Source organism: Sesamum indicum, linkage group LG7 (assembly GCF_026168435.1).
Source record: "Sesamum indicum cultivar Baizhima isolate 11 linkage group LG7, ASM2616843v1, whole genome shotgun sequence".
NCBI classification, from domain to species: Eukaryota; Viridiplantae; Streptophyta; class Magnoliopsida; order Lamiales; family Pedaliaceae; genus Sesamum; species Sesamum indicum.
The window spans coordinates 5143303-5155389 of NC_142663.1; the positions used below are offsets into that span (position 1 = coordinate 5143303).

At 38.1% G+C, this 12087-nt stretch overlaps 3 protein-coding genes across 4 annotated transcripts; 1 reads left to right on the forward strand and 2 right to left on the reverse strand.

Annotated features, from left to right (window-relative positions):
* On the reverse strand, positions 1-2191 carry LOC105165990 (E3 ubiquitin-protein ligase BOI). 2 transcript variants are annotated; one of them, XM_011085156.3, is made up of 2 exons: positions 1475-2191; positions 1-1197 (listed from the first exon to the last, which is right to left on the reverse strand). In XM_011085156.3, the coding sequence occupies exons 1-2, from the start codon at positions 1775-1777 to the stop codon at positions 658-660; spliced, it is 843 nt and encodes a 280-aa protein (XP_011083458.1). In that variant the 5' UTR covers positions 1778-2191; the 3' UTR covers positions 1-657. The 2 variants fall into 2 exon arrangements, with proteins under 2 accessions (XP_011083458.1, XP_011083460.1); XM_011085158.3 differs by having other exon boundaries at positions 1-1194; positions 1475-2187.
* Positions 2192-2611: 420 nt separating this feature from the next.
* LOC105165991 (uncharacterized) lies at positions 2612-6711 on the reverse strand. Its single transcript, XM_011085159.3, has 6 exons — positions 6293-6711; positions 5627-5761; positions 5371-5455; positions 4936-5030; positions 3307-3474; positions 2612-3226 (listed from the first exon to the last, which is right to left on the reverse strand). The coding sequence occupies exons 1-6, from the start codon at positions 6624-6626 to the stop codon at positions 3066-3068; spliced, it is 978 nt and encodes a 325-aa protein (XP_011083461.1). The 5' UTR covers positions 6627-6711; the 3' UTR covers positions 2612-3065.
* A 1786-nt stretch (positions 6712-8497) lies between these two features.
* LOC148787501 (uncharacterized) lies at positions 8498-8890 on the forward strand. The gene has a single exon (XM_088882387.1). It carries the CDS (start codon positions 8498-8500, stop codon positions 8888-8890), a length of 393 nt encoding a protein of 130 aa, XP_088738513.1.
* The last annotated feature ends 3197 nt before the right edge of the window (positions 8891-12087 follow it).

Here is a 12087-nt window from a genome sequence, read left to right on the forward strand (position 1 = left end):
TTTAAAAAAAAAAAAGATTTCTTAATCAGTGCTCTTTTTATTTTTTATCAAGAACAAGAAACGAAGTGGGTTGTATTAAGAGACATATTTGTCTGTATTGCAATTTATAGGGAGTGAGTGGGGTTGTGATGAATGAAAATAGGTTGGCTTTTCAGCAGTGAATCATCGTCTAGGCAGTGAGAGTGGCAGATGCAAGCAAAGTACTGTCTGCCGAGCTCCAGACGATGCAGCAGTGGAGGCAGGCAGAGTAGCTGGAGGCTGGAGGTGGGCTGTTTCATTGTTCAAAGTCATTTTTCTGCTTTCAAATCTTTTACTGTCAGTCTCACAAAACCCACAGCAAGAAGAATCCCCTTTGATAAATCAAATCATCTATCGGCTTCTGCACTCTCTAATCTAAATCAGGAAAAGAATTCATAAACCCCTTTCAGTAAAAAAAAGCAAGATTCTTCAGTGTTCATTTCACACTTTGGGGTCAATGCTATTGCTATTGCTATTGCTAGTTACTACCCACAAAAGACACTTTGATGATGAACAAAGACCCATCAAAGGAAACTACATCATTAGCCAAAAAGAAAAAGAAAACATAAGCATCAATCAAGAACAAGTTTCCTTCCATTTCAAGTTTCTCTGATGGTCAGAACTTTGCTGGTTGGTTTCTTAGACCAAGAAAACCTCTATACTTGCTTCTTTTGCTGTTTCACAGACAGGACAGTGACCCAAAAGTGCTTCACAGGAGTTGCAACAGCAGAGGTGCCTGCAAGGGAAGAAAACAACACACATGGTTCGGGCTTGGCACGATTTACAAGCCATTTTCTTGCTCGGCTCTTCACTTTTTTTGTCTCCTGTGCTGCTGCTGCTGCCGCTGCCGGAGGAAGAATCGCAAAACGACATGTTATCATATTCTTGATGAGCTGCTGCATGTGGGAACAAATAGTCTTTCTCTTTGGCTTGATTCAGCCTGTTGTTGAGATCAGAGACAATGGCTTCTTTCTCTGTGGCCGCCTTCTCCCATGTTCTGGCTTCGGTTTCTGCCATTTTCAAGAAATCATGGAGCTCCCTTGTTTTGTTTCTTGCAATGGCTAGTTCTTGGTCTTTTTGCAGCATCAGAGTTTTGATGCTGGATTCGTATCTCTGCATTAGAGCTGCTTGCTGCCGCGTTCCTTCTTGCAGGATTGATCTCCTCAGTCTCTTATTCTGCTGAAAACCAGTAGTTATAAATCATGATTTCTTCTTAAAACCTTCAGACCAAAATATCAACAAATTGTAACCACCAAGAAAATCTCCCACCTGAATAACTCAAATCATCAACAAACAATAACTTCTTGGTTTTGAACACGAAAAGAATCGCACTATGTCCACATGCAAGCATGAATGCGAATATCTTGGAATCATGGGCAAATTACCATAGGCATGCATTCACATAACTTGATTTTTCATCAAGGAAAACAGCTCAATGGAAAAGTTCAATTTTTACCTCCAACTGAAGAAACCAATCAAGTTCCACCCTTTGTTTCTCAAGGTCAGAAGACAAAGACTGCAGAATCTCCACAGGCAGAGAGCCGAAGCAAGAAAACGAAGAAGAGGCCAGATTACCATAACAATCCACAAATGGATGAACATCCCTCCTCTGCTGATCAAGATGCTCAAGTTCTTGCAGACAAAAACCATCTTCAACCCCCAACACAGTGCCCATATGGGAATAATCCTGCATGCTGCAAATGGCAAATGGACCAAAACCCATGCTCTCGAAACACATATTTTCTGCCTGAACTGCCATAATACTAGACTAGTATTACGTTACAACCACCGCAAAACGCCAAGAAAACCCAAGAAAGAGGAGAACCAAACGCAACCCCTTCTCAGAGAGCCTTTTCTGAACATATGAGTGCTAAAAATGGTACACATTCATCAAAGAAAAAAGAAGAGGGAGTAGGTTAAAAGCTAGAAAAATTCATGTTCTGGTTACATCACAACAGACGCATGACATGAATCTCTCTCTTGAAAACTTTCTCTTAAATGGGCTTAGACTTTGGCGGACTTGTTACTTTGGGTGGTTGTTTATCTTAAAAGAGAGAAGCAAGAAAGGAACCTTTTTGCAGGGTAAAGAACCAGTTATATATACATATAGTGATGACTACCCAAAGGAGAAAAATATCAATTGCATTGGGTTCTTGACTGATGGGGAATTATCCATAACGTGATTAAGTAACAATAAATGAGAGAAAGAAATATTGGGAGAAAAGAAACTTTATTGGGATTCTCTCAGCCTTCTTTCGTCAATGACTCAAAAAGGGTTTGTATGTGAGAGGGAGATGGAAAAAGGAGGCATAATAACGTGGAAACGTACATATGCAGGTGCAGATTAGGTGCAGAAAGAAATAAAAGAGGGGAACGTACACATGCAGATTTTGTGACAGCACTCTTCAGTCCACATACATCGTGGGCAAAAGGGCAATGGAAAGAGCATGGGATGGCGTTTGTAAGATTTTGCTTCTTTTTAACAAGAACAAAAGAGGGTAAATTTTACTATCATTCACATAGTAAATTTCTGGGATTACTTCAATTATTCTCGAGGCATTATGCACGTGCGTGGAGGTTTAGAGATAAGCTATTTGCAATAAGAATATGGAATCCTTTTATTTCTGAAGAAATCAGTTATACATGAATATCATCATATCCAGAGATTATAACAGTTGGGATAGAAGAGACGGGCAAGCCATATAGTGCCTCCTAGACTAAAATCCAAAGAGCGGTTCAATGGCCAGCAGCTGTGTTTCCACAATCATGTCAGCACGTGTAGCAGACACAGCGTAGGGGAAACCCCCTTGCCCCCAAGATATATGTGCAAAATACAGTTTTGCAAAGAATGAATCTAAGCCGGGACGCCTTTTGGTACTTGGGCAATCCCACCATGTCGAACTTTGACTCCAAATATACCAAAAACTTGCTCTACAATCTCTCTATGAAGGCTTATAGGAATGAAATGTCACTTAAACAGGGAGACATTTGGATTCTTTGAGTCCCAATGTGTAAGAAGAACTAATCAGATCGACCAATTATTTGAACTAAGCTTGCATTCTGGAAGACAGACCCACAGCAGCTTCCATCCGAGAGTACCAATCACCAATTCTTGTGTTCTCTACCATGTCTCTACCAGACTTGAGGTAGCGAATTGGTCGTAAAACACCATAGACCGCAAGGTCAGCTAAGTTAGGCTTCGTTCCACCTGGTGAAAGAAGGTCAGGTAAGAGAGGTAAGCTATTATTTTATAATGTTTGGCCTATACCTGACTAGTAGCATACAAACCTAGAAAATCTCGACCCTTAAGTGCATCCACCCATGTTTCTGCAGCTTCATATAATGCAGCCCGTTCATCAGTGATGTTATATTTTTTCTTCAATTTCCTGGAGACAAAATACATTGCAGCTGCTCCAGCATATTTTGCTGCTATTCTCTCAGTAAAGCTGAAGTTACCTGCACCGCACCCAAAAAAAGGAAAGGGAGACCTCAATGTCAAGACAATTCTTGAAATAATGCCGTATCTCAAAAGTTCATACTGGACAATCCAGAACCACTAAAATATGTAGTGGTCATATGGAACATTTTCAAGAGAACTTGATGCATAACATTCCATCTCCAGAGGGCAGAAAATCAACCCCAACATGACACACTACCCCAAGACATTCACTGAATAATAAGGTAAAAGAAGTCAGCTCAAATGATATGCAAATATTATAATTAGGATACCAATCTATACTATTACATAACTGGAGAGGGTCACTTTTTGGCATGTTTAGCCTATAACATAGTTTCTTCATATTTCTTCTCTTTCTCTCTCCAACTTCTACTGTCTTCACTTGTTCTCACTAATCTCTTATTTTTCTCTGTCCATTTTAATATAATATTTAAATTCTTCTGCATGCACATTTGAGTTTGTCACACACAGTAGTCTAGAAAAAATATCAGTATCAAGGATGGAAAGGGATTTCCTGCCAGATGAGTGCCAGACAACTCAAAGAGAAACATATCATAAATCTCCCACACTGAATACGATCTTAAACACCTATACAGTTAATGAATACCTTGTCTTGAATAATCCCACAAATAGATTTCATGAAATAACCAGTTGTCCAGAACATGCCCCCACATAACAGATCAAACAAAATAGTGAAAAGGAAAGAAAGAATATAAACACGCATAAATCAATTCACCTTTGTCGACTGAAGGACTCTTTAGGGTCCACATCTTCATTGCAGGACCCTGATTCTTTGGACTTATAAGTGACAAAATTATCCATAGTCATATTTTACTGGATGCACCAATTCTTATAGATGCCAATGATCATCATCTGCCGTAATTTACAGCCACCAACAATTTTAGAATAAGAATCTTATGATGAGTAACTTTATTGTTTTCCAGAAAAGCTCCTTGATTTAATTACATTGCAGAAAGGATGCATAATACGACCAATTCATGGTCTATACTTATACTGCTAAGCCTACAAAACCAAATGGGAAACAAGCACACTCACTGGACGGAGAGTGAGACAAACACACAAACAGAGATCAACAGTGACACCTAACCCAGGGTTAGCATATATTGCTAAATATGTTCAGTTTCAGTCACATAAAAATTAGCTACAGAATACTTTGGCACTAAACCTCCAGTTAAAACGGCAAAGACGTAGAAAAAGAAAACAATGTCCACTTTGACCTCACAGTAAAAAGATACACTGACCAAAGAATGAGTTTCAGTTTTATTTTTCATTTTACCTCTTTCAGTACCAGCAGTTTATTTTGTTGCAAAAGTGTATGAGTTTGTGTAGGCACACAGGAACCAATCAATAATTTTGCTATTCACTCTGAAATAATATACAAATAAGCTGCACTCTCGAATTCACAGATAATAACACAAATGAGAGTAACAAAACCTCACCGTTGCGGGTGATGTAGTCAAATGATTCAAGGGCTTCGGAAGTACTTCTGTAAATATTAGGTGATAATACATGCACCAAATGATTGTCCACCCAGCTGCAATAATAGAAAGTGGGATAACAATTTAATTGAGAGACTATATTCATTTGCCAAAATGAGAAAAGTAGTTTCATTGACGGTAAAAGAACTTAATTACTAAAATATTAAGGTTTGCAACAACTATGAAAAATAGATGTAAGAAAATGGAAAAGGCACAAGAAACCATTATGCTTGACAAATAAAATAATGGTAAGATTGCTAAAGCTTCATCAAACTATTGGCTCATTGCATCAAGATCATGTGGAAAATTGATCTTATAAAACAAGGTAAAGAGCAATTCAACAAAGAGAAGTCAAAGTGCTACAACACTGAGGTGTTAAGAGCCAGAAATACATACCCACGCCACTTCATCTCTTCGTCTTCTGCAACAGAATCAATGGCCCCAGACGGATGGATCTTTCGTGTCAATTTATCAATTATATCTATGAAGATAAGGGATGAATAGTGTTTCAAAGTTGATTCTATAACCTACAATCAAACAGCATATACCACCATATATCTATAAAGGAGATGTTGCCCAGGAAATTAGATGTAGTCCAGCATACACCACCATATTCTATAAATTAGATGTACTCTTATAACATGTTAAATACCTGATGAGTCAACCATCTGCTCGCCATCAACCATCAAAATAGGCACTTTCTTGTAATCAGACCACTTTATTTCCTTTTTGCTGATGGGGTTGACCTCCACAACCTTGTATGGAATATCATAGTAGTCCAGGAATGCTGGATAGATAAGAACCATGAATACAAAGAAATGCTAAAAACTTGCAATACTGGAAATTAGGCACAAAACCTTCTATCTGAGTGTTCTATTTCATCGCTCAGAATCATATGTTTAGTGAAGTTGGCTGGTCATATCTGACATGGAATTCACCTAATGTTCGTTTAGATTGAGTAGCAATATTTCTGGCACCAACTCTTGATCCTCAAAGTTCTTGCTAAAGTAAGCATGCAAATAGAGATGGATGCCACCAACTTCAGTGATGGCAGAAATAATGCTACCATTGGAACATTTTAACAATAATCTAGAATATCAAATTGTAATGAAAAGAAACATAGATCAGCGGTAGCTGACTAATTCCTATTTATCTAGTGCGGCAACATATTACGGAACAATTCATATGTATGTGAAAAGAGTCGTTTTACGCATCTGTTAATCCCAGACCCTGTATCCACTAATTAGATTCAATAATACCTTGCAAATGCACCCCAACGAATCATCAGACATACTCAAATAATAAGCAAACGTAATACCTTTGACCTTGTTACAAAAAGGGCAAGCTTCATACTGATAGAGAATCACGTCGTTGGGCCGGAATTTGGACTGCACGGGCTCTTTGGCGTGGACCTCTTCCACGAGCGCAGTGGCGGCTACCGAAAACAACACCGTCCCCGCAACGGCTTGTGCGGCGACACCGTTACACGAGAACCAATGAGATCTAGCCGAGGAGCCTTTATTGGTGGCGGTGCTGAAAAGACCCGCTTGAAAAAGGCGTTGGTGGGGGGCGGGGATTCCGGCAACTGAAGGAGCGGCGAGGACGCCCTCCACGGAGCGGCAAATGGTGGCGAGTCCGGCGACTCTCCTCATCTCTAACTCGATCTCAGGGAGGAACTTTTGGGAAGAGCCCAGAGAGCTGAAATGGTTAGCAGTCAGCACGCAGTGGCAGGCGTTTAAATTTGTGGTTTATGCGAGGGTTTTACAGTCTTTTCACAACGGCGAAAAATGTTGTCAAGGAAAATTGCACCTTTGTCCCCTATGATAGATATTGTTGCATCTTTGATCCCATAATTTATAAATTTAACATATTGTGCAAGGGCACTTTAATAGAGCGCGATGATCGACTCGACTCAAGCCATTATCTTTTGCATTTTACAATTTTACTTCCAAATATTGTCTAATTGCTCGTGTTCCCCCGGCTAGCTTAACAAAATGAATGTATTTTTCGATGACAAAATGCATAAAATTTCCTTGTGTTTTAGAAAATATGCAAAAAATACCCTCATGTTTTTATAATAGGCTAAAACCCCCCTTCTTTTTGTTTTAGTTAGCAAAAAACCTTCATTCTGTTAGCAACTAATGGAAAGTGGAGGAGATGGGCGTCTACTGCGTTTGGTAGTCATTTTCTGCGGTTTAAGTTCATATCTAATGATACTTTGGACTAAATTTACTATATTAATTTAAATTAAAATATTAAATTAAATTATATTTAAATTTAATAATTTTATAATTGTTTTATTAAATCTAACTATTATTTTTAATTAATTAAAATATGTATTTACTAACAATAATTATTATTATAATTATTAATATTTAATTATTATAATTATTTAAAATATATTTACTAACAATAATTATTATAATTATTAATATTTAATTATTATAATTATTTATAATATTCTTAATTGACTAAAATATATTTTAATTAATATAATTAAAAAAATTTAAAAAAAAGGAAAAATGGAGATGTTTGCCCCTTTTTCGTCGAAAACTTAGAAATAAGTTTCTGGCACCATCCGGACGAATTTTAAACGGACATGGTACCATTTGAATCCTCTCTTCAAGACGAACATTTTCATATTTGCCGTTGATTCATCTCCGTTCGGTCGAATCTCGATCTCAAACCACCACCATCGGAGTTGTCTCTTCAAGACGATTCTAACGAGACCAGCCTCACTCAATTTGGTAAAAAATTTACGAAGATACGACGATTGTAATAAATATTAGCCCGTCGGCAACAAGAAAGGAGGGGGGCTGGGGGTGTGGGGTTGGGAGGACTATGGGGATAGGGTGGGTAGTTAGTGTTTTTTTTAAAAAAAATATATAATAATAATATATTTTTAAAATTTTAAATTATTTATATATAATATAAGTTAAAGAATTTGTTGAATCTAGACCTTTTATTTTTTTAAAATCTAACGGTTGAGATTAATTGATTAGATCTAACGATCAATATGATCAAAAAAGATCCAACGATCATTAATATAAGAAATAATATATAATAAGTAAGGATATAACGGTTATGTCAAAACTGATCACCACCAACAACGGGAGCTGAATCACAGCAGCGGCCACTATGCAACATCTGTGGAAAAGACTCTGTCAATATTTGAAGATGAAGAACACTTCCTGCCCCTGTAACTTTGAGCAACCAGCTTGCTTAGCAAGTCGCATTTCTAGAAATGCGACTTCTTATATACGTTAGCAGCGGTTAATTACCTGTCCAGTTAGTTAGGTAGTTTTATTCGTTTCTCTGTCTTTGCTTGATGTATATATACATCTCCTAACAGTGATATGAAAGAATGAGTTTTCTTGAGAAGAAAATGAATATGAAGTTCTTGCTTCCCTGTGCACTTTTCTTGTTCTTTAACATGGCATCAGAGCAGTTAAGACTCTGATTCTGCCATTTCCCCTTCCAATCTTCTAATCTTGTTCCTTCCTTCATCTTGAAAAACACAGATATGGAACCTGCCCTGACAGTCACCGAGAATCTCAAAGATCAAACCAATGATAACCCTGGAATAGGTTTGGTTTCCGCCCCTCTCACCGGAAATAATTACCCCACCTGGGCACGATCAATTAGATTTGCATTAGGAGCCAAACGTAAATTGGGATTCATTGATGGTTCTTATGAGAAGCCTTCTGAGGACAAAGCTGCAATAGAACAATGGCAAACGAATGACTGTATGGTAGTATGTTGGATTGTAAATTCCATAGCCAAGGATATAGCTGAAGCCTTCCTATATGCAAAATCTGCTAGGGAGTTATGGCTGGAGATAGAATCAAGATTCGGAGAGAGCAACGGCCCTCTATTATACCAGATTCAGAGAGATATAGCCTCAAGCTCACAATGAAATATGTTTGTTGCTGTATATTTCACAAAATTGAAGAGACTTTGGGACGAGTTACAGAGCCTTGACCCACTGCCAACATGCGACTGTGGAGCCAGCAAGAAGATTGCTGAGAAAACTGCATCGAGCCAACTAATGCAGTTCCTTATGGGATTAAGTAACGTGTACGACCACGTTAGAAATCAGATACTCCTAATGGACCCTCTTCCCACTGTGGGAAAAGCCTACTCTATGGTGGCACGCGTTGAAAAGCAATGGGAGATACACTCAGGTGTAACAACAGTCCACAAAGAAGGGATTATGAATGTGCAAACTGAGATAAGGAGAGGCACCTTTAACAAAGGAACCCTCAAGAAAGGAAATCTTGATAAAAGAAGTCTATTCTATGAACACTGCAAGAAGAATGGTCATACAAAACAAGGCTGCTTCGAGATCAACGGCTTCCCAGATTCGTATAAACTCCTTGCAGAACAAAAAAAGAAAGGGAATAAACCACCAAACACAAGGGCCTTGAATGTCAATCTAGGGAATGGAGAAAGTAGCCTTCAGCACACTTTATCTGAAATTGTGAAAACAGAGATCAAGAAAGCTCTGCAAGGTGAGGAATCAAGTCAGTACTTCTCAAATTACGCAGAATCAGAGGAATTTGCAGGTATGAGCTTGAAACCCACTGCTTTTATGAATAAAATTGAAAATACATGGGTTATTGGTAGCGGAGCTTCTGCACATATGTGTGCAAATGCTGCCTTGTTTGATTTCTTGAAACCCCTTGATAATGAAACATCTATCAAACTTCCTAATGGCATAGTACAAAAGGTTAAACTTGCTGGAAACATACGATTAACCAAGAGCATCCTTCTGACAGAAGTTTTGTATGTTCCAGATTTTAAATACAACTTATTATCTGCAAATAGATTGTGTAGAGATAATCCCTTCAAGGTTATATTTACAAAGGATGATTGTACCATGCAAGACCTTCAGACTAACCATGTGATAGCAGTGGGTAGGCAAGAGAACAGACTCTACATCTTAGGCATGGACAAGATTAAAGACACCGACCTAACAAACAATGTTGAAGATATCACTAAGACAGGGGATAGGGAAACACATATGCTGAAGACTGTAGATATTAGAAATCTTTGGCATAGCAGACTAGGACATGCAGGAATGGATGTAGTAAAGAAATTACATTTGTATGATGACAATAAGACTGATCAAATAAAATGTATAGTGTGTCCTTTAGCAAAACAGCACAGGACTACTTTTCCCACTAGTGATTCTAAAACTGAGAATGCTTTTGATCTTGTACATGTTGATGTATGGGGGCCGTATAAAGAATATTCAATTTCCCATTGTCATTACATGTTAACTCTTGTTGATGATTATAGTAGGGCTACTTGGACATACATGATGATTCATAAATCACAAGCCCAAGAAAAACTGGAACAATTCTACAATCTCATACACACTCAATTTGATTGTAAGATTAAGCAAATTAAAACTGATAATGGCACTGAGTTCACCAATGAGAACTGTCAAATCTTCTTTAAGAACAAAGGCATTATACACCAAAAATCCTGTGCATACACCCCTCAACAAAACGGGAAAGTTGAAAGGAAACATAGACATCTTCTTGAAGTGGCTAGATCATTAATGTTCCAAGCTAGTATGCTTCAAAAGTTCTGGACTGAAGCTTTGTTGACAGCCACCTACATTATAAATAGGCTCCCATCACATGCCTTAAACTGAAAAACTCCTTATGAACTATTGTATAAGAAGGCTCTTAGTTATGTGCATATGAAAATATTTGGATGCTTATGTTTTGCCACTAATGTGCTTCCTTTTAAAAGGAAATTTGAACCGAGAGCTATAAAATGTGTCTTTTTGGGCTATGTACATAGCATGAAAGGTTACAAAATAATGGACTTAGAAAATGAAAAAATGTATATCACAAAGGATGTGACATTTCATGAAGTTGTCTTCCCTTTTTCTCAATTATCTAATACTGACAGCACTTGCCCTCTCCCTAACATCATTCCTGAAGGAGAGCATGAGGATACTGATACTATACAAGAGGAGCAGGATACTGAAATTAGTAACATAGATAGCCCTATTGCCCCTAGAAGATCCACTAGGATCTCCACCAAACCAACTTGGATGAAGGACTTCATATGCAATAGTTCTGAGGATGCAACCTCTGTTTCTGACTTGACACTAACACATAAACAAACCTACTTGGTAGAAAATTTGTGTTCTATGCAGGAGCCAAGGGACTACAAAGAGGCTCAAGGCAAACCAGAATGGGAAGAAGTAATGCAGCAGGAAATAGATGCCTTAGAAAGAAACAATACCTGGGAAGTTTCCACATTACCTCCAGGTAAAAATTGTGTGGGATGTAAGTGGATTTTCAAATTGAAACTCAAACCTGATGGAACTCTAGAGAGATGCAAGGCCAGACTTGTGGCCAAAGGCTATAGTCAAAAGGAAGGTGAGGACTATGGTGACTGCTTTGCCCCTGTGGCAAAGGCAGTTACTGTAAGAACTTTCCTAAGAGTTGCAGCTGCAAGAAAATGGCCTTTGCATCATCTAGATGTCAATAATGCTTTCTTACATGGGACATTAGATGAGGAAATCTACATGAAACCACCAAATGGTTATGAAATCCTTGCTGGTAAGGTGTGTAAACTCAATAAGTCTTTATATGGCTTGAAACAAGCCTCAAGACAATGGAACCAACAATTTATTGATAAAATTACTGAATTTGGTTTTATTCAATCTGCTCATGATCATTGTTTGTTTATCAAGCACACCAAATCTCATTTGATTGCGTTACTTGTATACGTTGATGATATATTTGTTACTGCGCCTAGTAATGATCTTATTATGGAGGTAAAGGGATATTTGAATGAACTTTCCACCATTAAAGACCTGGGAGTTGCCGCATATTTTCTGTTGCTTCTGCACAAGGAATTCTTATTTCACAAAACAAATATACGTTGGATATTATTAGAGATACAGGGCACTTAAAGAGCAAAGCCACCACTGCACCATTGCCAGCAGGCTGCAAGCTTTCCATGAGTACAGGAGCAGCTCTACAAGATCCATCCAGGTATAGGCGGCTCATTGGCAGACTTCTATACCTTGGGTTCACGCGACCTGATATCTGCTATGCAGCTCAGCAGCTAAGCCAGCATTTACAG

Excerpts from the sequence above, each read along its gene's own strand:
- LOC105165991 (XM_011085159.3), bottom strand. The coding sequence starts at position 6,626 with ATGAGGAGAGTCGCCGGACTCGCCACCATTTGCCGCTCCGTGGAGGGC. Across the intron at positions 5,762-6,292 it reads TTTTTGTAACAAGGTCAAAG|CATTCCTGGACTACTATGAT; the intron begins GTATTACGTTTG and ends TTATCTATCCAG. Across the intron at positions 3,227-3,306 it reads TAAGGGTCGAGATTTTCTAG|GTGGAACGAAGCCTAACTTA; the intron begins GTTTGTATGCTA and ends TTCTTTCACCAG.
- LOC105165990 (XM_011085156.3), bottom strand. The coding sequence starts at position 1,777 with ATGGCAGTTCAGGCAGAAAATATGTGTTTCGAGAGCATGGGTTTTGGT. Across the intron at positions 1,198-1,474 it reads ATTGGTTTCTTCAGTTGGAG|CAGAATAAGAGACTGAGGAG; the intron begins GTAAAAATTGAA and ends ACTGGTTTTCAG.
- LOC148787501 (XM_088882387.1), top strand. The coding sequence starts at position 8,498 with ATGGAACCTGCCCTGACAGTCACCGAGAATCTCAAAGATCAAACCAAT.